We start from the raw sequence: 22,457 nt of genomic DNA, 5'->3' as shown, positions 1-22,457 counted from the left end.
ATCTTGGAAGAACGATGAACGAAGAACGAATAACACTTTCTTCAAGGGCCGTCGGGGCTTGATCTTGAATTGGTGGATGATTGTTGATCCAAAGGGCCGTCGGGGCTTGATCTTGGAAGAACGATGAACGAAGAACGAAGAAGGCTTTCTTGATTCTTCGGGAACCTGGATGCTTGAGAGCTTCGGAGTTTCAGAGCTTCAGAGCTTCAAGGTGTAATATGAATTGGTTCCCCTAAATGAATGAAATGGGCTTGTATTTATAGAATTTTCCAAGGCCTAACTTTGAATATAATATTCCAGATGAAATAAGTCATTTCTGCCAGGTGTTGACACGTGTCCTATTTGATGACTTTTCCAACTCATTTCAATTTTCGTTGAGTCACACGCTACGTGTAAAATTTATGTAATACATGAGCGTTGACACTTTGATTTATCGGTCAACATTTATTTACCGAAATTTCGATGTCTACAGAGACAATGCTGCAAATGCCAAAACCAGTAACATGGTTTACGTTCTGAGTTCAATTTCTCTGCCAAGTAATGGATGAATTAAAAAAAAAGTATCCTTACATTAGTATAGTACAAGTTTCATAATCATAATAAATAATGCAATTTCAACGACTTTTCATCATCATCATCATCATAATCAATCCTTGGGATAGAAGCACACGTAGATTTCTAAGTCGGGGCCTTCAGAGAATGGGCATTGAACATGAAATTGAACCAATTCTCTTCCGGTATGGTTGATGTTGCTGCCCATGGCATTGACTTATCCTTGAAACTCTCATCGCAATACTATATGCACCATTGAAATCAAACAAACTACAAGAGCTTCAGTCCACCTGTTACATCATCAACCACTTCAACAGGTCCTGTATACGAATGGGTTGAAAATTTGGGATAAGTAAGTGCAGGTAAAGTGATGAGGGAAAATCAAAGTTGCATTTTGATATTGTACATTTTGTCAGACATAAGAATTCCATATGCTACATTCACAAGCTCAAAACCTCTCCTACCCAATGTCCTACCAACATAATATAGAGGGGCTTGGCCTCCCAAACAACCAATCTAAGTCGACAACACCCCACACATGAGGACTATGCTTAAGAAAGGTTCATCAACAGACAAGATAATGGAGAAGAGAAACATACCAAGAATAGCCATCACTGTCCTTGAATCTGGAAGAAAACATAGGACCAAATAAGTAACTTTGGAAGGTCAACTCAATAAGAAACAAGTCAAGAATATAAATTTCATGGCGCATATGGGGAACAAATACGACAAGTTACAACGGATCTGTTTGCGGCAGTACTCAAAAAACAAGTAACACCAAAATACAATTAAAAAATGTCAATGAGGATGGTGGTACACAACTTGGAAACTCTCATTCTTCGAGAGCATTATGCTGATCGACTTAATTCAATCTTTCTCAAGTTGTGATGACGAAAGCCTCCGCTTCTCAGTAATATATTCAAATTTTTGTGAGTAAAACTAGTTTTTTATTTGATTGACACTAGTGACATGAACATCACCAAAGGCTAAAAGAATATTAAAATCAAGATTAAAGTCAGCTATAGAAATGTAACCAAGCAACTCACTTGGTGCAATCTGAGTCCTGCCAGCATCAATTGTAATGTGTGTCGGTAAATTCAGCGATTTAGCCCTTTCCTGTCAAAATCCACGACAATTTTTACATCAACCATAAAGTTCAACTCACAGAAAATATACAGAGAAATTTGTATATGATACTGACTTGCAAAACTAGCATATCTTCTTCACTTTCTATTTTCACTACAACTTTAGGCTGTGCACACATCTCCCACCTGCAGATTGGAAAAACACCATTACAGGAAACATAGAAAGGTATGCAAAATCCCACATTGTCTGACAGAGAAAAAAATCACAGAGTAGCGTGTTGCTTTACCTGTTTAAAGCTTTTGGTGCTCGATGGAGGACCTTTTTATAGAGGCCTAAAGTCGCATGGCTAAACAATGAACAAACATTCCGATAACAAGTTTGAACAAAAAAAAATAATTCGATCAATAGAGAAAAATTAACTAGTCAATAAAGGCTCGTTTCAAAGTGCTTTTAAAATGAATGAAAGTGCTTTTAAAGAAGTTAACCATTTAACAAACATAACACCTACAATTGCTCAATTTGAAAATATATAAAAGGGTGCAGATAAAGGAGTGGCTTAATTTTAGTGCACCAAACAAAAAGGAAAAAAAAAAGAGTATCTGCAGCTACCTGCATTGAGCGGCAATTTTCCCTTTACCCATCTTTAGATCATTCCTGACCACCAAAACCTAAAGAAAACAATCAAGAAAGTGAATAAAGGAATACGGAATCACAGGTGCTTCGAAATCATCAAGTATTAAAGGAAAAGAGAGAGAGAGAGAGGGAGAGAGAGATGAAGCTTGAAGCAATACCATTTTGAAATCTTGGAGAATGTCGGCGAGGTTTTCAATCTGGAGAGGATCTTTGGGCTTGTCCTCGTTCTTCTTCTTCTTCTTCTTCTTTCCATTGCTAAGATCATTGGCAAGTGCAGCCTGCTTAGCGAGTCTGGCTGAGAAAATAATGCGAGAAGGAGGGTAACGAGCGCCAAAGAAATACCCCAAAGCAAGCCAGCCCGCTCCTACCAAAATGGCACCCACCCACCCCAACCCCAACTCCAACCCCATCATCATTGATCTTGCATCTGAGTACCGAATATCGGAAGTTAGTAACCCTAGATCGGACGGCTGTGAACGTGCTTGGGGTTTTGCAGTGAAGGAGGAGGAGAAGCGGAACAACTAGTGCGAGATTCAGGTGGGTTCACTCGGGGCAAGTCAAACAGAGCTGGGCCAGTGGGCTCCTTTGAATGACAAAAAGGGCAGTGTGATCTTTTTCAATTCATTGATCCGACTGCCGAAAATTAAGACGAGTGTATGAAAAGTGATACGTCTGTTGGAAATTAAGGAGTGTGTGAAAAGTAAAAATAGATGTATAGATAACAATACCCATTTTAATTTTTTTTTTTTTTAAAGAAACTTATTTGAACATGTTATCAAGCTAAATATCACTAATACTAATCTTAATATGTACGTTTTCTTGCAGTTCTATTAGATTAGGAATATGATCGTGTAAATCCTATCATATCTGGGATATCCTTATGAGATTCTACCATATCTTTTAGACTACATATTATCCTATTAGAATTGTAATCATATTGGGGTAAGGAATTTACCTTACATACTACTATAAATAAAGACACAATTGGGTGAGATAATACATATCTCACAATTACACATCTCTTCTCTCTCTATGCCACACCTCCTCTCTCTGGCCTCTATAATTGTTCAGTTATGTCTACAACATGTTATTAGCACGTTCTTGGCGCTACGCTAAAGAGAGTTTGTACACTGTTTAAGAAATTTAATGGTACTACACTGTTTATGAAACTTAACAATACTACACTATTTATGAAACTTATTACATTGTTTATGAAAATTACTACATTGTTTATAAAACTTAACGGTACCACACTGTTTATGAACTTAACGGTACTACACTGTTTATGAAAGTTAACGGTATTACACTGTTTATGAGATTTAATTGTACTACACTGTTTATGAAACTTAACGGTACTACACTGTTTATGAAACTTAACGGTACTACACTGTTTATGAAACTTAACGAGCGCTGGGCACACATGTTTATATTTTATGTTTTTTCTTTTTGTCTTTATCATTAAATAAAGTTATTAAATAGTTTTTGGTTAAAAAGTAAAGTTTTGAAGTCTTTTTCATTAATTTTCCTTTATTTTTATGATTATTTTATTATTTTATTAAATTGATCTACATGCTATTGATTCAATTTAATTTTTCTTTGTTGCACGTGATACAACGCATTGGAGATGCAATTCCGACTTTCAAAGAATGATCTTCTACAAATTCAAAGGCTCGGTTGTTTTCTGCCAATCATGTTCTTTTAAAATAAAGAAAGATAATTGAAACGACCATGAAGCATGAAAACATTCCCCATGATGCATGAACCCCCTACATTTATATTTACCTTCCGATATATATGTTGTATATGTTCATATATTTTTCAATATATATACTTTTCATGCATTACGCAATTATTATTTTGCTATGTGGAATTTGTGAGTCAAAGCATATACATAAATTAGAAGCAATTTAGGGTTCTTTAAACCCTAGAAACATCGGGAAAAAAGAAGAAGAAACAAAATGGGAATTATGCGGCAAGGCTGTGGCTCACCCCCGCTAGCATAACCACCAACTATCGCAGCTGGCCTGCAGCCCAGCCGCATGGAGCACATATGGGAACAGCGTCGTTTAATGCCTTGGACCACACGACAACAACTTTTTAGGCTTCATTGCTCACGTAAGGCACACTAGGCCCTCGCCCTAGTAGGGTTCTCACGGGCCTGCAGCCCCAGCCCAATCCGAGAAGGCCTGCAGCTTTCTTGGATGTGTCATACGCATACCTGGCCCAATACCAGCCACCCAGTTCTACTAGGCCCTTTTGTCTCGTGCTCAAGCCTGCTTTCAGCAAGCACATCGCTTGATGGGCTTTGCCCATGCCTTAGCCTAACTCGCCAGTAGTTTTTCACTACTGGGTTTAAACTGCCCCGACTTTAAACCCAATCCCAACTTCGGCTGGGCCTCGCAAGCGCCAACCCGCAAGCCAACTTTCCAATGTTGGGCTTACCCAAACCACATTGACTAGAGACCCACAGCCTTCCCCAAGGCCTAATGACCTACAACCGTGCTGCAAGGCTTGTCCCCTGCATTGTAGCCAGCCCAATGAGGCTGGGCCGTATTATTTTTTTGGCATGTCGGGGTTATAAATCATACCCAAATTTTTTTTTTTTGGGTACTTTGGTTTACGCTGATTAATTCTAATTTAATTATCACTTGACCTATCACCAACCGAAGCTAATATGACTTGTCTATCATTATTTTTGCTTCCACGATCAATCCTGTTTGGTCCCGATCTATTAAATTAATTAAAAGTGACTAGCAGTCCATTAATCTGATAATTAATCCAAAATTATTGACCTGAATATCACTTTTGGACATTAACGATTCAATAATGTATTTTTCTACTTTGAACCGATGACATCCTTTCATAGTCTCGAAACTCTCACACTTGAGTTCCCAAAGCAACTCAAATCCACTACACTTAAATCAACATATTGCATTATGTGTTCTTGCGGGAACCTCTCTTTTATGAACTCAACGTTCATAAACTAAATTGAACATGTAGTTTTGAATTTGGTGTCTTTGAAACCCGAAATTTTTATAAAACAATACACTTATGAAAACCCGACGTTTTTCATGTAAACCATGTCTTAGAACCCCGAATGTTCTTACTTTTATGTTTATGGAGATCTTATTTCCATAGCACCAATCACAATTGTATTCCCTCCATTCAATGGATTGTCGAACCGTAACAAGTTCGATTCCACTGATTTGGACGTTTCTTGACACAAACCACTATATGTGGGTACAAGACGTGAATCTTCACTTGACTATCAAGAAGCTAAGAAACAATTGAAGCTAACAATGACATGGAAGAGCTAACTAAGCCTCCGCCATGGTCTTCATTCGAAAACTTATGCCTAAAGCATTACAAACAAAAATACCTCCCGAACAAGGATTCCATGACTCTTTGGCTCACTTCTACGGACTGTTTAATCATGAAAGATATTGCTTGAAGCACAGCATGATTACGTCTATGAATGACTACGATTCTAAAGTTTACAAATCCGATGAAATTTTGCCTAGAGAATAATTTTCTCGTCCTTCCATGTTTCTAACTTTCTCTTTAAGTGGCAGTGTAGAGAACGAAAGTTTACCAAATTCTCGGATCTGATTACTACCACATATATGACAGAACGTTGTAGACTCAGTTTTAGGTGGAGTCTACCGAATGGTGGTGCCCTGCTTCGGCAGGGATGCATCAAAATGCATGCCCTGCTTTGACAAAGGTGCACTGAACGGTGTTGCTTTGCTTCGGCAGAGGTCTATCGAACAGACCCCTCCAGCTTTGACTAGACCCTACCGAACCCAAGTATGGGTCTATCTCTCTCACAATCCAATTTTGAGTTTATTTTTTACAACGTATGGTAAAATCAGGGTCAGCCAAGGTGTGGCATCATGCCCGAAGCATGATCTTTGGCACCTAAGACCTAAAACTTCACAATAACGAATATTATTCCCGAACCTCAACCCTACAGAATTTACTTCTGTCTAGATGGAATAAATCATTGGTTATGCACCTGTTTATGCCCCTACCAATGTCGTTGAGGAGTACCATTCTAGCAGTCAATATGTGAGACTAATTTTGCTCCACCAAACATCGTTGGAATAGCAAAATTTTGACATGAGTGGCCTTATTGGCCGAATCCCCTTCGTAACTTTGGTTTACTTTAGGAACATTTTTCTATGTTCTTGGATTCAAGTTTGGTGTTTGTTTTAGTTATGGATAATCTTATCGATATTGTCCTCGAATATGAGTTAATTGAATCATGTTTCTTATATACATGTGACCAAATTCAATTAAACACGTGATTAGGTACGAATGTGTGAAACTTAGTTGTCTGGATGAATGCGATAATACGCACACTAACTTTATACCTAAATCACATCTTTAGCAACAACTTCAGGTCTATCTAACCTGATCAAGAGCATTGGAACGATTCTTGTTGTATGAATGGTATGTTGGAAATGTGCCCTAAAACCAATCATATGATGATACTTTACGGACATTTCACATGTTAAACTAATCTAGTTTAATATCAAGGGCATAGATTATTGTTTTAAGTCGTCTCATATAAATGTTATATGCTTAAACGATGAGTCCAAGGAATATGTAATTAGGAGAATGTAATTTAAAGAAGTTAGATTCATGAGACCATTCTCTTTCGGATACATATCCTAAACGTTCCTGATCATAGGATTGCCAATTGGGCATTGACAGTCCGTTAAGATCAGTATGTGCTATGTCTTCTCTTAGTGAGAGTGACTGGTCTCGAGTCATTGGTGTAATTGACACCAAGACAAGCATGTAGGTACTCAATAGCAAATGAGTCCACTGAACATGATTAACGAGGAGTTCTCATACTCATGTCACATGAGAACTCATGGTTGGGATAATGTAAAGTAGTACTTTGACCTGAGGCATCATAGTTGTCTTGTGGTTAGGTCCTTGATCTTTGATTATGTCAAAGTCACTCCATTCGCAGGTGTCCACGGCATAGTTGGGGTTAAGCCACTTAGCCATGGAGGCAAGTGAATGCGCAACAAGGGATCTTTAACCTTCAAACCGTTTGAGGGAGAATACTCTTTGATATGATTAAGAATCTCTGGCCAGAGTATGAATGAGATTTAGGAAGTCGTTCCAAATCACATTCAAAGTAATCATATAAGTAAAGGAATCACATTGGATAGTAGACATGAATAAACTATCAAACCAAACAATGTGATCAAGAGTATTGTATTAGAGAAATACCGTATTGCATTGTAATCCTAAACTGAATAGGTTCTCCACCTCTTTTGATTAGCTTGGGTAGCCATGACATACTGCTAGGTGTCACTCATGGTTTGTGGTAGCCCTAAAGGCGAGTAATCACTAAAGGGAGAATTGAAAGTAAGTTTCAATTCACAATCGATCGTTAAGAGTAACAATCGCCCATTGCCTCGCTAAAAGGAACCTAATGGATCGTACACCGTGTAAGGTAGAGATTGAAGAAACAACGGAAATGAGTAAGGATAATTAAATGGTTTAATTATTTATTTATGGCTAGAATTAATTAATATGTTAATTAATCAAACGAATAAGTTCGTTATAGACCTAGGGTTAGTTTTGGGCCGCAAGGCCCAATGGGATTTGAATGTCAAGCCCATTAACTCAAGTTGTATGACAACTTGAATAAACAAAGGGCTTGAAAGCCCAATAAACCCTTAAGGCCGGCCATTTAGAGGAGGATAGTGAACTTGCTTTAATTACAAGTTTGCCACTCCAATGAAGGAAGGTATAAATATGACTTTATAGCCAAAACTCATTTAGGGTTTTCTTTTGGGGAAATGATGAGAACACAAGCTCTCTTTTCTCTCTAAAGAGGCCGGCCACCCTAGAGGAAAATAGCTAGCAATCTTACTTCCTCTAGGTCACTCATTTCTTCTTAAAATCTTACCTTGGTGTGGAGACTTAGAGGTTCTCAATTTTGAGAACTTGGAGAAACCTATTCTTCCATCCACATCCATGGATCTAGAAGCAAGGAATGAAGGCCCTATCTCTTGGGTGATTATCCTTTGCTTTTGCAAAGAGGAATCTACAAAGGTATAAATTTCTCAACTCACTTTCTTTTGAGTTGAGTCTTGGTTCACCTAACTACTAGGCTTTGAATTTCATGGGTAATGTTTTGTTTTGAGTGCATGCAAGCATGATTCCGCCTTTAATTGTTAATTGCATGCTATAGATGTTGCTCAAATGAACAGGTTTTTCACAATATTTCATTCAAGTGGTATCAGAGCCTAGGTCTAGTAGTTGGTGAATCCTTTTGGGTTTTGTAGTTCATAGTCTTTGATTTGAATGTTGTAATTGTTACAAGCTTTATTCTTGCTTCTTTGAATGTAAATTTTGTTAGAAAATTTGCCATCTCAAATGTTGTAGATGTAGTTCATATGAGCATGAATTTTGGAGCTAAAATTTGGTGCCATGTTTTTGGGGAAATTCGGCCAAATCCAAAGGGTGGATTTTTGGGTTCATGTTTGTCTTGTTAAAAATGTTTTCAAGTGACTTTTGGAACCCCTATGTACCCTAGTATGGTTATATGTTATTTCCCTTAAGTTTTGAGTGTTTTTGGGATGTCTTTGGGTGAAAAATGTTCATGGAGCTTTTATGGGTTTTTCATGAATGTTCTTCATTGTTCTTGATGTTTTAGCCAAGAACAAAAAGTTTGGTGTTTTGATTCAAAGTTTTGATTTATTTCATAAAGTTTTTGTTTTGTGCTTTTTCAAATGTTTAAATGTGATTGAAATTTTGAAAGGTGATAGAAATGGTGATGGGTGTGTAAGAAGTACTTCTCTTACACACACACCACTTGCATGAATTTATGTCATGCACCACTTGCATGAATTTATGTCACACACCTCTTGCACCACTTGCACCACTTGCATGACTTTATGTCAAACCTATAAATCAACACACACATCACTCCCTTCACTCTCTATAACCGGCCACCCTATTAAAATAGGGTTCTTTTGGGGCTTTTATGCAATTACATAAAGTTTTGATACTTTTGTGTATTTGCAGTTTGACCCAAAAATTTACGTATTTACGTAAAGGCCCAAAATCATTAAAGGTCAAATTGTTTTTGTAGACATCAAAATTTCGGTAAATAAATGTTGACCGATAAATCAAAGTTTCAACGCTCATGTATTACATAAATTTTACACGTAGCGTGTGTCTAAACAAAAAAATCAAAATAAGTTGGAAAAGTCATTAAACAGACACGTGTCAACACCTGGCAGAAAAGACTTATTTCATCTGGAATATTATATTCAAAATTAGGCCTTGGAAATTTCTATAAATAGAAGGCTAATTCATTTATTTAAAGGAACCAAAATCATTAGGCAAAATTCTTGAAGTTCTGAAGCTTTGAAACTCTGAAGCTCTCAAGCATCCAGGTTCCCGAAGAATCAAGAAAGCTCTCTTCGTTCTTCGTTCTTCGTTCATCGTTCTTCCAAGATCAAGCCCCAACGGCCCTTTGGATCAACAATCATCCACCAATTCAAGATCAAGCCCCGACGGCCCTCGAAGAAAGTGTTCTTCGTTCTTCGTTCATCGTTCTTCCGAGATCAAGCCCCAACGGCCCTTTACACCAACAATCATCCACCAATTCAAGATCAAGCCCCGACGGCCCTTGGATCAACAAGCCACTGTTCTTCAAGATTAAGCCCAAAAGCCCTTGAAGATCCGTTCATCACTGTTCTTCAAGATCAAGCCCAAAAGCCCTTGAAGAAACACTCATCCTCAAGATTAAGCCCCAACGGCTCCTTAAAGATTCGCTCAAATCCACCTTCAAAGATCAATCCCACGACATTTGAAGAAACTTCCAACAGTTCATCCAAAATCAAGCCTCGACGGCCCTTGGATCAACGAAACATCCACAAATCAACACCTTACGGAGATCGAATCAGAGGATCAAAATAGAGAGAGATTGTAACCCAAAATCATCAAATACAAATATTATTTTGTGCACGTTGTTCTTGTCTCTTTCGTTTCAGGAAAATTTCGTGTTTACAAATTTGGCACGCCCAGTGGGACCACCTCTACCTCTCATCTCTTTCTCCGTTCAAGAAATTCGAGCACACTTCCAAAATCAATGGCATCAAGGAAGGCTCAAGTTGTTCCCACAACCAACACAAAGAACAAGAGCATCCTTGCCGCAGGCGGCGCCATTTCAGGCATCATAACTCGAAGCAAGACAAGAGCTCTTGTTGCCTCATCTTCCACCTCTACATCAACCCTGCCAAAGGAACAAGAGTACCCGAGGTACGAACCTGTGATCACCCTGGCCTCGCTAAGGGCACCAAGGGAGGAAAGCTCGAAGAAGTACTCCGAGTCTTTGTTTTCCGATGCTGACTCAAGCGACAGCACATCCATGCAAGTTATGGCTACCAGAGCAACTTCAATCGAAGAGCAGCTGGCTCAGATGAATGAAGCAATTGCAAGGTTAACCCGAACTGTGGAAGAAAAAGACTTACAAATTGCAGTACTCGTCAACCGACTAGAGGTGCAGGATGGCGAGAAACCCAACCCGAAGATTGATCATCTGAAGAAGGAAGACGACGAAGAAGACGAGCCCCTGGTGAAGAAAATCGATGTGAAGCCGGAGCCAGACCAAGCAGCGGCACTCTTGGGATCTCTTTCTATCCAGCAGCTGCAAGAGATGATCACCAACACCATCAAGGCACAGTATGAAGGAAGCTCTCATGCCTCCACGTTGTACTCGAAGCCTTACTCCAGGAAGATCGACGCCTTAAGGATGCCGAAGGGCTATCAACCGTCGAAGTTTATGCAATTTGACGGAAAAGGAAACCCAAAGTAACATGTCGCACATTTCGTCGAAACCTGCAACAATGCAGGGACGGAGGGAGATTACCTCGCCAAGCAGTTTATGCGCTCGTTAAAAGGAAACGCCTTTGAGTGGTACACAGACCTGGAGCCTGAGTCCATCAACAGCTGGGAACAGTTGGAAAGGGAATTCCTAAACCGTTTCTACAGTACCCGCCGCACTGTGAGCATGATGGAGCTGACGAGCACGAAACAATAGAGGGAAGAACTAGTCATGGACTACATCAACCGATGGTGTAATCTAAGCCTCGACTGTAAGGACAGGCTCTCCGAGATTTCTTCAATCGAGATGTGCATCCAGGGCATGCAATGGGGTTTACAATACATCCTTCAAGGTATCAAGCCACGAACTTTTGAAGAATTAGCCACCCGTGCCCACGACATGGAATTGAGCATCGCCCACCATGGAAAGAAGGAGCCAATCACCGATTTCAAAAGGGATAAGGTGTTTACTTCAAGAGCAGACAATCATGGGAAAAAGCCCGCCAATGAAGCTTTTACCACCAAAACCATCCCTATCAAGACCTCGTCCGCACCCGTCAAAATCTCATTCAATAACAAAGCAAAGGAGATAAAAAGAAGTGAGCCTTCCCACACCCAAGATAGGTACAAAAACACTTTGAGGGAACTGGAGCAGAAGGTATACCCTTTTCTGGACTCCGACATGGATGCAATGCTGGACGACTTGCTGGAGAAGAAGGTGATTGAGTTGCCTGAATGCAAACGCCCTGAAGAGATGAATCGTACCAACGATCCTAAGTACTGCAAGTACCATCGTATTGTGGGTCATCATGTGGGCAAATGTTTCATCCTAAAAGAACTCATCATGAAGTTGGCACAGCAAGGGCGGATTGAGCTCGACCTAGAAGACACAGCCGCAACGCATACCACTACGATCGTGTTCTGGTCCTTTGATCTCATGCCTCTTCAAGAAATACCCGACCATTCCTATCAATGCACAAGCTACACGGCACCTTCTGCACAACCATCATTGGGGGCAAACGACCAGGATGCACCTATCGATGATGAAGAAGGGTGGACATTGGTGACCTATAAGAAAACGAGGAAGCCAAGACCACAAGCTATAAAGCCAAATGGGGAGCAAGCGAGAAAACATCGTCGCCGCAACAATAGAAAGCCTAAAAGAAGTATAAGAGTTGCTAAGTCAACATATGTTGGGGAACCTATGGAGCAAGAGCCACGTATTCCTGTCTCCTTGCACGAATACTTCCCGGAGGACTTCTTCCAACAGTGCATTATCACTGCATGTCACATGGTCGAAGTAGAAATGGAAGAACCCTCAAAAGGCAAAGCTGTCACCACTGAGGGGGGAAAAGACTCTTACAACTGAAGAAGGTCTGCCAACACACTTTAGCATTGAGGGAGCGCTCCGGTTGCCAAAAAAGATGTGAAAAGCACTGGCAGCGGTCTTTGCAAGTTTCGACGACCATGAAGTGCAAGAAAGCAAGAACGAAAGCTTGAAGCTTCAACCACATGAATGTGCCACATGCTGTGCCGCCGAGGACGCAATCCACTTCACCAACGAAGACTTGCTGCTAGGATCCAAGCCTCACAACCGACCTCTCTTCATCTCTGGTTACGTAAGGGAGTACAAAGTCAGCCGCATGCTTGTGGATGGCGAATCAGCCATAAATATCATGCCAAAGTCAACAATGACCACAATCGGCATCAAGGTGGATGAACTATCCCTAAGCCGTCTACTAATCCAAGGTTTTAACCAAGGAGGACAAAGAACGATTGGCATGATCCGAGTAGAGATGACCATTGGTGAATTCAAGTCAAGCACAATATTCCATGTGATTGATGCAAGAACTTCCTACAGTTTGCTCTTAGGAAGGCCTTGGATCCATGCGAATGGAGTAGTACCGTCCACCCTTCACCAATGCTTAAAATTTTACCGAGAAGGAGTAAAGGTGATCTATGGCGACACCAAGCCATTCACCGAAGCCGAATCACATTTTGCAGACGCCAAGTTCTACATGGATGAAGACATGGTGCCCGAAACTCTTCCAAAAGAGGCAAAGCAACACCTAAAAAACAGGAGTGGCAAGCCGTGCCCAAGAAGCAAGAAGAAGAAGTTATGCCATCTTCAAGCAAAAACGACGATGAGCTTGCTAAACCTGCAACAACCAGAGGGAATAGGACGCCTTTAAATGGACCAAACATACCCGTTTTTCGATACATCCCAACGTCGAGAAGAAAGAATGGTCAATCCCCGTTTGAAACTGCAGCAAGCAAAGCCGATACACAGCGACACATGGATAATGTAAAGTTGCTCAAAACAAATGCAGTTTTGCCTCTGACACTGCTAAGCGACATTAAGGTTGCAAGGCCATCACAAGGCTTCATAAAAGGCCTGCCAAAGGGGATAGAACCAAGCTTTCTCCCAACCAAGAGGACCAAAGAAGGTTTTGATCCAAACGCCTACAAACTCATGTCGAAAGCTGGGTACAACTTCACCTCCTCTGCAAATTTGGGAAAGAAGGATTTGAACACCATCAAAGACAACGAACGTGATCTTACTAAAACTCAGAAGAAGTTGGAGGAGCATGGTTACGGGGTCAACAACAACAAAGCTGGACTTGGCTTCACACCAAATGCACCGGTGAAGATCTCCAGCAAGGCAAAAAATACTAACACTTAACACATCAGCGTGAGCATTATACAAGATAAAGATGAGCCTCGAACTGCCCCTCAGATGTCAGTATTCGATAGAATGAATCGTTCAAGGACCAGAGTTTCGGCACCTAAACTCATTGGCGGTCAAAACAGAACTTCCGTCTTCAAAAGGCTTAACACGTCAGTATCTCGAAGCTCTGTTTTCAAAAGGTTATCGAAACCTAAGAAGCAAAGCGATACGACTAGCTTTCATCCACGACAGTCAGTTATGGAAAGACTTGGAGAAGCCAAAGAGCCTTCCAAAAGGAGAAAGACAACACCAGAAGTAGAAAAGATCGATCGTCTGGCAGAAAAGGATGACGTTCGAAGTTCCATTCCTTCAAGAATGAAGCGCCAAGCAATTTTAGAGGTTAACATAGTTGGATCACTGAAAGTGAAAAGGCGCACCATTATCCACACTGGACAATCTTCATGCCAACAAGCTCGAGAAGTCAACACCGAAGAAGAGGCCCAAGACGTCTTCCACATCACAATCCAAGAAGGTGAAGAAGATGAAATCCTCGAGGAAGATGTCATTGCAGCACCGTCACAACTCGAAGATGGGGGGCAAGCCACAGTTGACGATCTCAAAGAACTCAACTTAGGCACAAGTGAGGAACCAAAGCCTATCTTCGTAAGTGCATTACTAAGTGCAGACGAGATAGAGAAGTATTACCAGCTGCTATTAGAGTACAAGGACGTCTTTGCTTGGACCTACAAGGAAATGCCCGGCCTCGACCCTATCATTGCTGTGCATCATCTTGCAGTCAAGCTTGGAACGCGACAAATAAAGCAAACTCAAAGACGCTATCGATTCGAGCTCATCCCACAAATCGAGGCTGAGATTGACAAGTTGATCGAAGCAGGCTTCATTCGAGAGGTGCAATACCTTAAGTGGATCTCTAACATCGTCATAGTTCTTAAGAAATCTGGATAAATACGTGTTTGTGTAGACTTCCGAGACCTCAATGATGCTTGCCCAAAGGATGACTTCCCATTGCCAATCATTGAAATCATGGTGGACGCGACCACTGGCCATGAGGCACTATCATTCATGGACGGCTCTTCTGGATACAATCAAATTCGTATGGCTCTTGAAGATAAGGAACTAACAGCCTTCCGCACTCCAAAAGGTATCTACTGCTACAAGGTGATGCCCTTTGGCCTGAAGAATGCTGGAGCTACATATCAACACGCAATGCAGAAGATCTTCAATGACATGCTACACAAGAATGTAGAATGCTATGTAGACGATGTGGTGGTCAAGACAAAGAAAAGACCAGATCACTTGAAGGATTTGCGAGTAGTGTTCGAAAGGTTGCGAAAATACAACCTCAAGATGAACCCGTTAAAATGTGCATTTGGCGTCATATCTGGAAAGTTCCTCGGCTTCATTGTCAAGCATCGTGACATTGAAGTGGACCAATCAAAGACCAAGGCCATTCAAAGCAGGCCCGAGCCAAGAAACCTGCACGAGTTGAAAAGTCTACAAGGACGGCTAGCCTTCATCAGACGCTTCATCTCCAACCTTGCAGGGCGTTGTCAACCGTTCAGTCGACTCATGAAGAAAGATGTTCCATTCGTATGGGACAAAGCATGCAACAATGCTTTTGAAAGCATAAAGAAGTATTTATCAAGTCTACCTGTCCTGGGGGCACCTGTACCAGGGAAACCGCTCATATTGTACATCGCTGCTCAGGAAAGTTCAGTTGGAGCACTCTTGGCACAGGAAAACGAATCCCAGAAAGAATGAGTGCTCTACTACCTCAGTCGAACGCTCACCGGCGCTGAGTTGAACTACTCCCCAATAGAAAAAATGTGCCTTGCCTTGATGTTTGCCATCCAAAAGCTCAGACATTACATGCATGCTTACACCATCCACTTGGTTGCTAAAGCTGACCCGGTCAAATATGTCATGTCCAAGCCAGTTTTGACAGGACGACTAGCTAAATGGGCATTGCTTCTCAATCAATACGAGATCATCTACGTCCCAGCTAAAGCCATCAAGGGACAAGCGCTAGCAGACTTCCTTGCCGACCATCCAATCTCAGCCGATTGGAAAATCTCAGACGACTTGCCTGACGAAGAGGTGTTCTACATCGACATATTTCCGACATGGACGATGTTCTTCGACGGATCTGCACGAGCAGACGGAGCGGGGGCATGAGTAGTATTCATGTCACCACAAAGGCAAATACTACCTTATTCATTCCAACTAAGTGAATTATGCTCCAACAACGTCGCTGAGTACCAAGCACTGATCATCGGGCTCCAAATGGCAATCAACATGGAAATCATAGCCCTTGAGATATATGGCGACTCCAAGCTCATGATCAATCAACTCTTGACTGAATATGAGGTTAGGAAAGATGATCTCGTCCCATACTTCCGGCTGGCAACGTAATTGCTACAAAGATTTGAGGCCCTAACACTAGAACACGTGCCAAGAAAAGATAATCAAATGGCAGACGCTCTCGCCAACCTAGCCTCGAGCATAACGTTAGGAGAAGACGAAGCCACAAATGTGCCAATCTGCCAAAGATGGGTAATCCCGCCTGTCACTGAAATGGTACTAAGTGATACAAATGTTATTTCCATACTTCCGGTCAACGTTGAAGAATGGAGACAGCCGCTGATCAACTACTTGGAGCATGGAATACTCCCAGATGATCCAAAACACCGTTCTAAAGTACGTCGACGAGCGCATCGCTTCCTCTATTACAAAGGGACACTCTACCAGCGATCTTTTGAAGGAGTACTTCTGAGATGCTTAGGCGAGGAAGAAGCCAATCAAGCCATGGAAGAAGCACACTCAGGAATATGTGGAGCGCATCAGTTCGGACCGAAGCTTCATTTCCAGCTCAAAAGAATGGTTTACTACTGGCCAAGCATGGTAAAGGACTGCCTAGAACACGCCAAAAGGTGCCAAGCCTGCCAATTTCACGCCAACTTCATACATTAACCGCCTGAACCATTACACCCTACAGCTACTTCATGGCCATTCGATGCATGGGGATTAGACGTAGTAGGACCAATTGCGCCAAAGTCATCTGCAGGAGAAGCTTACATCCTGGCTGCAACAGATTACTTCTCCAAATGGGCTGAAGCCATACCCCTGAAGGAAGTCAAGAAGGAAACTGTCGTCCGTTTCATCAAGGAACATATCATCCACCGATATGGCGTGCCTCGCTACATTGTCACTGACAACGAAAAACAGTTCTCCAACCGACTCGTGGACGAGCTCTGCGAGAAATACAAGTTCAAGCAGCACAAATCCTCCATGTATCATGCTCCGGCCAACGGTCTTGCAGAAGCATTTAACAAGACATTGTGCAACCTCTTGAAGAAGGTAATCGGCAGAACAAAGAAAGACTGGCATGAAAGAATAGGCGAAGCACTTTGGGCATACAGGACGACATATAGAACGCCTACCCAAGCTACACCTTATTCTCTCGTATATGGCGTGGAAGTTGTTCTACCGCTCGAAAGTCAAATCCCCTCGCTAAGGATGGCTCTACAAGAAGGCTTGACTGACGAAGAGAATGCAAAGTTGCGCCTTCAAGAGCTGGAAGCCCTGGATGAGAAAAGACTCGAAGCCCAGCAACACTTGGAGTGTTATCAAGCACGACTCTCTAAGGCCTTCAACAAGAAAGTTTTCCCTCGTTCTTTTCAAATGGGAGATCTCGTCCTTTCATTGCGTAGGCCTATCATCACAACTCACAAGACAAAGAGCAAGTTCACGTCAAAATGGGATGGACCATACGTAATACAAGAAGTCTACACCAATGGCGCCTACTTAATCATGGCGGAAGACGGCTTGAAGATCGGCCCTATCAATGGCAGATTCTTGAAGCGCTACTACCCCTGAAAGACGACAACTCATGCTCTTTGTTCGCACGAGCCTAAACTGCATGAACCAAAGCTCATGGCCCGCAAGAGCATAAATTGTGTACGGTAAAATCATCATCAAAATCACTGTTAAATTCATCACTCATTTGAACTACGTTATGACTTGATCCCTCCTCAACAAAGGGTACGTAGGCAACTTGAAGCATCAAAACTTCAAGTACAGTCACACCATCTAAAAAAAATATATATATATAACACTTTGAAGATTGAAGAGCAAATTCAAGAACATAAGTGCTTTATTTCTCTAGAAGAAGGAGTCGGCTCCAAAGCCTTATTATTAAAAAAAAAAAAAAAACATAAGGTACTACTTGAAAACTATGTCCTTAAAACTACGAAGGCGCTCTTCAAGCGAGCCTTCCAAAGTTTTCAAAGTCTCTACCTCGATGGGAGACAAGATGGGCAACTCCATAGTCATGCCTTTCTCTCGTTCTAGGCGCGAAATCTCTTCTTGGTACTGAGAAAGTGCAGTTCCCTGCTCCGCAATAACACTTTCAAGTTGTGATGCTTCGATTACCAACTGCTCCCGCTCTCGCACCAATGCATCTAGACGCCCCTGGACAGAAGTTAAAGAAGTCTCCGTGACTTGATAATTTCCTGAAACAACTTGCTGAAAAGACCGGACTTGAGCCAGTGACGAGTTTATCGTTGCTAGCTGATGAGCTCTAACATCTGGACTCAACTTCTCCAAGGAAATAGCACGCAAGGAAGAATACTCAGTAAAGGCAGCCATAAGTTCGACAATCTTGATCTTCAAGGATGAGGAATCAACGTTAAGGTTGTCAATCACAGAAACAAACTTCAACAAGTCCTCATTGAGCAACGTAAGGTCTTCCAGTGGACACTTAGAAATCCTCGCTTCAATATGGCCCTTGATCTCCATTGCCGCACCAAGACTGATGCGATGGATGAGTCGCTCAGTACCACTAAGGTTCGGCCCTCTCAAAGAGATCTCAGAGCTAGCTGGCAAAGGTGTTGGACGCATGACAGGTTCTTGCATACCTCCACCTACACATGGCAAACTCGGGAAGTTCGGCGGATTTAGAACAAGCTCTACACCAGGCGGATCCCTGATCTCTCTGTCTGTAGGTAGGCCGCCTATAAATAGCATCTCCGTATAGGAATAACATCTGCAGTTGCCAAATCAAAATGATGGGAAGGCCCAACCTAAAGACAACAAAGAAAGATGTTAGAAACAAAAGCCAAAATCATAAAAGCAGAAGAAATCATGAAAGAAAATAAAGTACATACATCTCTCTCAAATGGCGCACGGTCATCGAATTGAGAAGGTCTAAACACTTCTTTCTTCTTATGACGAAAATTGACATCACTGTCAGCCTGAGCATCCTCAAGTGGTCGCTTGTTTGAAACTTGTTGACGCTGCTGCAAAATAAATCCATCTTCGTGCGAGTCACCTTCATCTCCTGCCTCTTCAGAAGCATCCGAATGTCGAGGAGACAAGCATGGGCGTTGAGGAGCTAAAGCTACAGGTCTATCTCGCAAAGGAGTGACACTCGCACAATCAAAAGGTACCAACTGTGTAGGAACCACAGAACAACCCTCTTTTAACGCATCATGATGTGAATGGGAAGAATTGGTACCACTTGCCGTCCCTAAATTCTCATAATATACCTTTGACCACCAACGTATGTAAACACGGGTTACTGGATTACTCTTGTACTCATCCTTGGTCGGCAGGGTGATAGAAGCATTTGTACATGCACGGGTACATGACTCCCAATGCATATACACGGCTTGCAAGGATTCTGATCGAGCTTTCTCCCTCAACGTGCCTGGCACATTTTGGACAAAACCAAATTGCCTACTAAAGCGATGAGGACTGTACGGCTGAATAATACATCGGTCTTCTTGCCGCAAAGAAACATACCCTGAGCGGAGACTTATAAGGTAAGACAAGTCTGAAAAGTGGATATGTGAATCATCTATAATGTCTCGCCGCATTGTGCCAAACCTCGCCAGGCGATCCATCTTCAATCCTTCACAACTTCTAAATAATGCTTGCGCCTGCTGATCGTCGAGACTCTTCGCAGAAAACACGCCAGAATACTTCGTCATCAAATGTCCTAGCTTGACTACGGAAGGCCCAGACTTGTCTAAAGTTGACGAAGAAAAATGAGTACCAAAGTACTCACCCAACCAACCGTACACATAATGGTAAGGAAGTACCGCATCACGATCTTCAGTGCTTGCCAAGTCCGAAACAACTCTTAAGCCGTCGTAAATATTGGCTAAGATCGGTATAGCAAGGCTAAAAGATTCGCCTGCAGCCATCTTGCTAGCAACTTTGAAGACTCTAGGACGAATCAAGTTGACATCATCTTTAGGGAAGACAAACTTACAAAGCCAACAAGCTAAGAATGTAGCTAAGTAAGATTCTTCCAAGTGCTCTAACGCCACGCCGAGATCCTCAAATGTCCTTAACTCGTTAGGGGTACGGTGCCCAGCTAGACCAATGACGCCTGACGGATCAGAATCTCCCTTAGGCCTGGTTGTTTTGTTACGACCATTTTTTTTCGAATGCCTCTTGTACTTCACGGCATCCTAATACCAAAATCGGATCCACGAAAAAATCTTCACGCCTGACTTACCGGGGGCCTCTTGGAAAAGCTTATGGTACACCCAGAACAAATAGCGGCAGCTCGCAGACAATCCTCGACTGTTGCGACAAGAAAACTCCTCCACACTAGGAACAACCTCGTCATAAAATTTTCCCTGGATGGGCAGACCCCCTAGCTTGTGGAGATCCCTAAGTGAAATCGACATCTCCCCTCGAGCCGTGTGAAGCGTGTTGGTCGCTGAACACCAATGCTCAAAGAATGCATGAATGACGGAAGGATGGCAATCATAACTAAACAAAGATGCGTATATAGCATGATAAAGACCTGTGTTGGTAAGTACATCTTTGGAGCGGCTCAAGACATCTTCAAGCCATTCCCAATAAACTCAACGAAGACGGCTCCTCCAGTAGTCGACAAGGTGCTATTCCAAGCTATAGCTCCGCTATGGATACGATCACCAAGAAGCTTAGACTTAACCAAAGGGTTGGCACGATCATGGTGCGAAGAGTTCAAGATAAGAATCCTCGATCTGCACACCTTCCTCTTTGTAGTTGGTCGAACGGAGTCTACCAGCTCCCAAGATACCTCAGAAGACCACGACTTAATATGCATGAAATTGTCTTTTATGGGAAGAACAAGTGCCTTAGGGCCAGTCAGTGGCGCATAAAGCTTCAATGTCGTTCCACTATCTTGTGGATCGCCTTCCTTCGCAAGAATGGTGATGGTGTTGTTTTTAAAGCACTTAAGAAACACCATGACTGCAACGGAAAAGTCAGCCACAAAGCTTGAATAGGCACGGCAAAAGTGGGCAGCTACAAGACGGTCCTTCAAAACACGTTACAGTAGCAAAGAAATCCATCAGTGAGGGCATAAACACACTGTGTATAAAAATAGACACATTATATGGTATTATATGTGTGTGCGTATATGGGTGTGTGTGCACATATATATATATATATATATATATATATATATATATATATATAAGACACGGCAACCAAGTTCCATATACAAATATATATAATGTGTACACAATGATGGTGATGGGACGATTGAAGGAATATATATATATTCTAGCATCATAAACAGATTATATATATATATATATATGAGGTCCAAAAAAAAAAAAAAAAAAAAAAAAGCCTAAAACATACCTAAAAGCTTGCTGTTATTGCACCACGATGTCACCCGTCTGCATCCTCCCTCCCTCTGCTCAATCTTCTGCCCATTGCCAAGCAACCTATGGGGGTATTTATAGGAAAAAAAGAAGAGAGGGTGATGATTTAAAAAAAAAAAAAAAAGATGGTGCGGATTGCACCATCTAAAAAGGAAAAAAAAAATATAAAAATATAAAAAATAATATAAAAAAATTAAAAAAAATAAAAATTAAAAAAAAATTAAAAAAAGGGGGGGATGGTGCGGATTGCACCATCTCAAAAGAATTAAAAAAAAAAAAAAAAAAAAAGGGGATGGTGCGGATTGCACCATCTGAAAAGAAAAAAAAATATAATAAAATAATATAAAATATATATATAAAAAATAAAATAAAATAAAGAAATAATAAATAAATAAAAAGGGGATGGTGCGGATTGCACCATTGAAAAGAAAAAAAAATAATAATAAAAAAATAATATAAAAAAAAAGAGGGGGATGGTGCGGATTGCACCATCTGAAAAGAAAAAAAATAATAATAAAATAATATAAAAAAAAGGGGGATGGTGCGGATTGCACCATCTGAAAAGAAAAAAAAATAATAAAAAAAAAATAATATAAAAAAGGGGGGATGGTGCGGTTTGCACCATCTGAAAAGAAAAAAAAAATAAAAAAAATAAAAAAATAAATATAAATATAAATAAATTAAAAAAAAAACAAATGCATTGGGAGAAATAAAGTCCATTTCATTGATTTCTCTGGAAAAATTACAGACGGAACATTTACATACCAAAAAAAAAATGCAAACAAACAAAAGCCTTCATTGATCAGGTGGCGCCTCAGTACTCGGCGGAGCCCTAGATCGGAGAGGCACCAGAGGGTGATTATTCAGAGCATCATCACTCGGCGGAACCCCAGAAGGAGAAGGCACCGAAGGTTGATCATTTGGAGCTTTATTACGCGGTACATTCCCAGAAGACGAAGGTAAATGCT

At 41.3% G+C, this 22,457-nt stretch overlaps 2 protein-coding genes across 2 annotated transcripts; one reads left to right on the top strand and one right to left on the bottom strand.

Annotated features, from left to right (window-relative positions):
* Positions 1-525: 525 nt before the first annotated feature.
* Positions 526-2,862, bottom strand: LOC103423413 (uncharacterized). Its single transcript, XM_008361488.4, has 7 exons — positions 2,430-2,862; positions 2,248-2,306; positions 1,925-1,984; positions 1,754-1,823; positions 1,599-1,668; positions 1,152-1,178; positions 526-872 (listed from the first exon to the last, which is right to left on the bottom strand). The coding sequence occupies exons 1-7, from the start codon at positions 2,685-2,687 to the stop codon at positions 823-825; spliced, it is 594 nt and encodes a 197-aa protein (XP_008359710.1). The 5' UTR covers positions 2,688-2,862; the 3' UTR covers positions 526-822.
* A 13,426-nt stretch (positions 2,863-16,288) lies between these two features.
* Positions 16,289-16,789, top strand: LOC139194301 (uncharacterized). The gene has a single exon (XM_070818621.1). The coding sequence runs from the start codon at positions 16,289-16,291 to the stop codon at positions 16,787-16,789; it is 501 nt and encodes a 166-aa protein (XP_070674722.1).
* Positions 16,790-22,457: the final 5,668 nt, after the last annotated feature.

The sequence above is a fragment of the Malus domestica genome, chromosome 01 (genome assembly GCF_042453785.1).
Source record: "Malus domestica chromosome 01, GDT2T_hap1".
NCBI lineage: Eukaryota > Viridiplantae > Streptophyta > Magnoliopsida > Rosales > Rosaceae > Malus > Malus domestica.
This window is presented reverse-complemented; position numbering and strand designations above follow the sequence as displayed.

Bases quoted from the DNA above. Each gene is read 5' to 3' on its own strand.
- LOC103423413 (XM_008361488.4), bottom strand. From the start codon at position 2,687: ATGATGATGGGGTTGGAGTTGGGGTTGGGGTGGGTGGGTGCCATTTTG. The intron at 1,669-1,753 runs GTCAGTATCATA...GGATTTTGACAG, and splicing joins AAGATATGCTAGTTTTGCAA to GAAAGGGCTAAATCGCTGAA. The intron at 873-1,151 runs GTATGTTTCTCT...ATTCGTATACAG, and splicing joins GACAGTGATGGCTATTCTTG to GACCTGTTGAAGTGGTTGAT.
- LOC139194301 (XM_070818621.1), top strand. From the start codon at position 16,289: ATGGCAGACGCTCTCGCCAACCTAGCCTCGAGCATAACGTTAGGAGAA.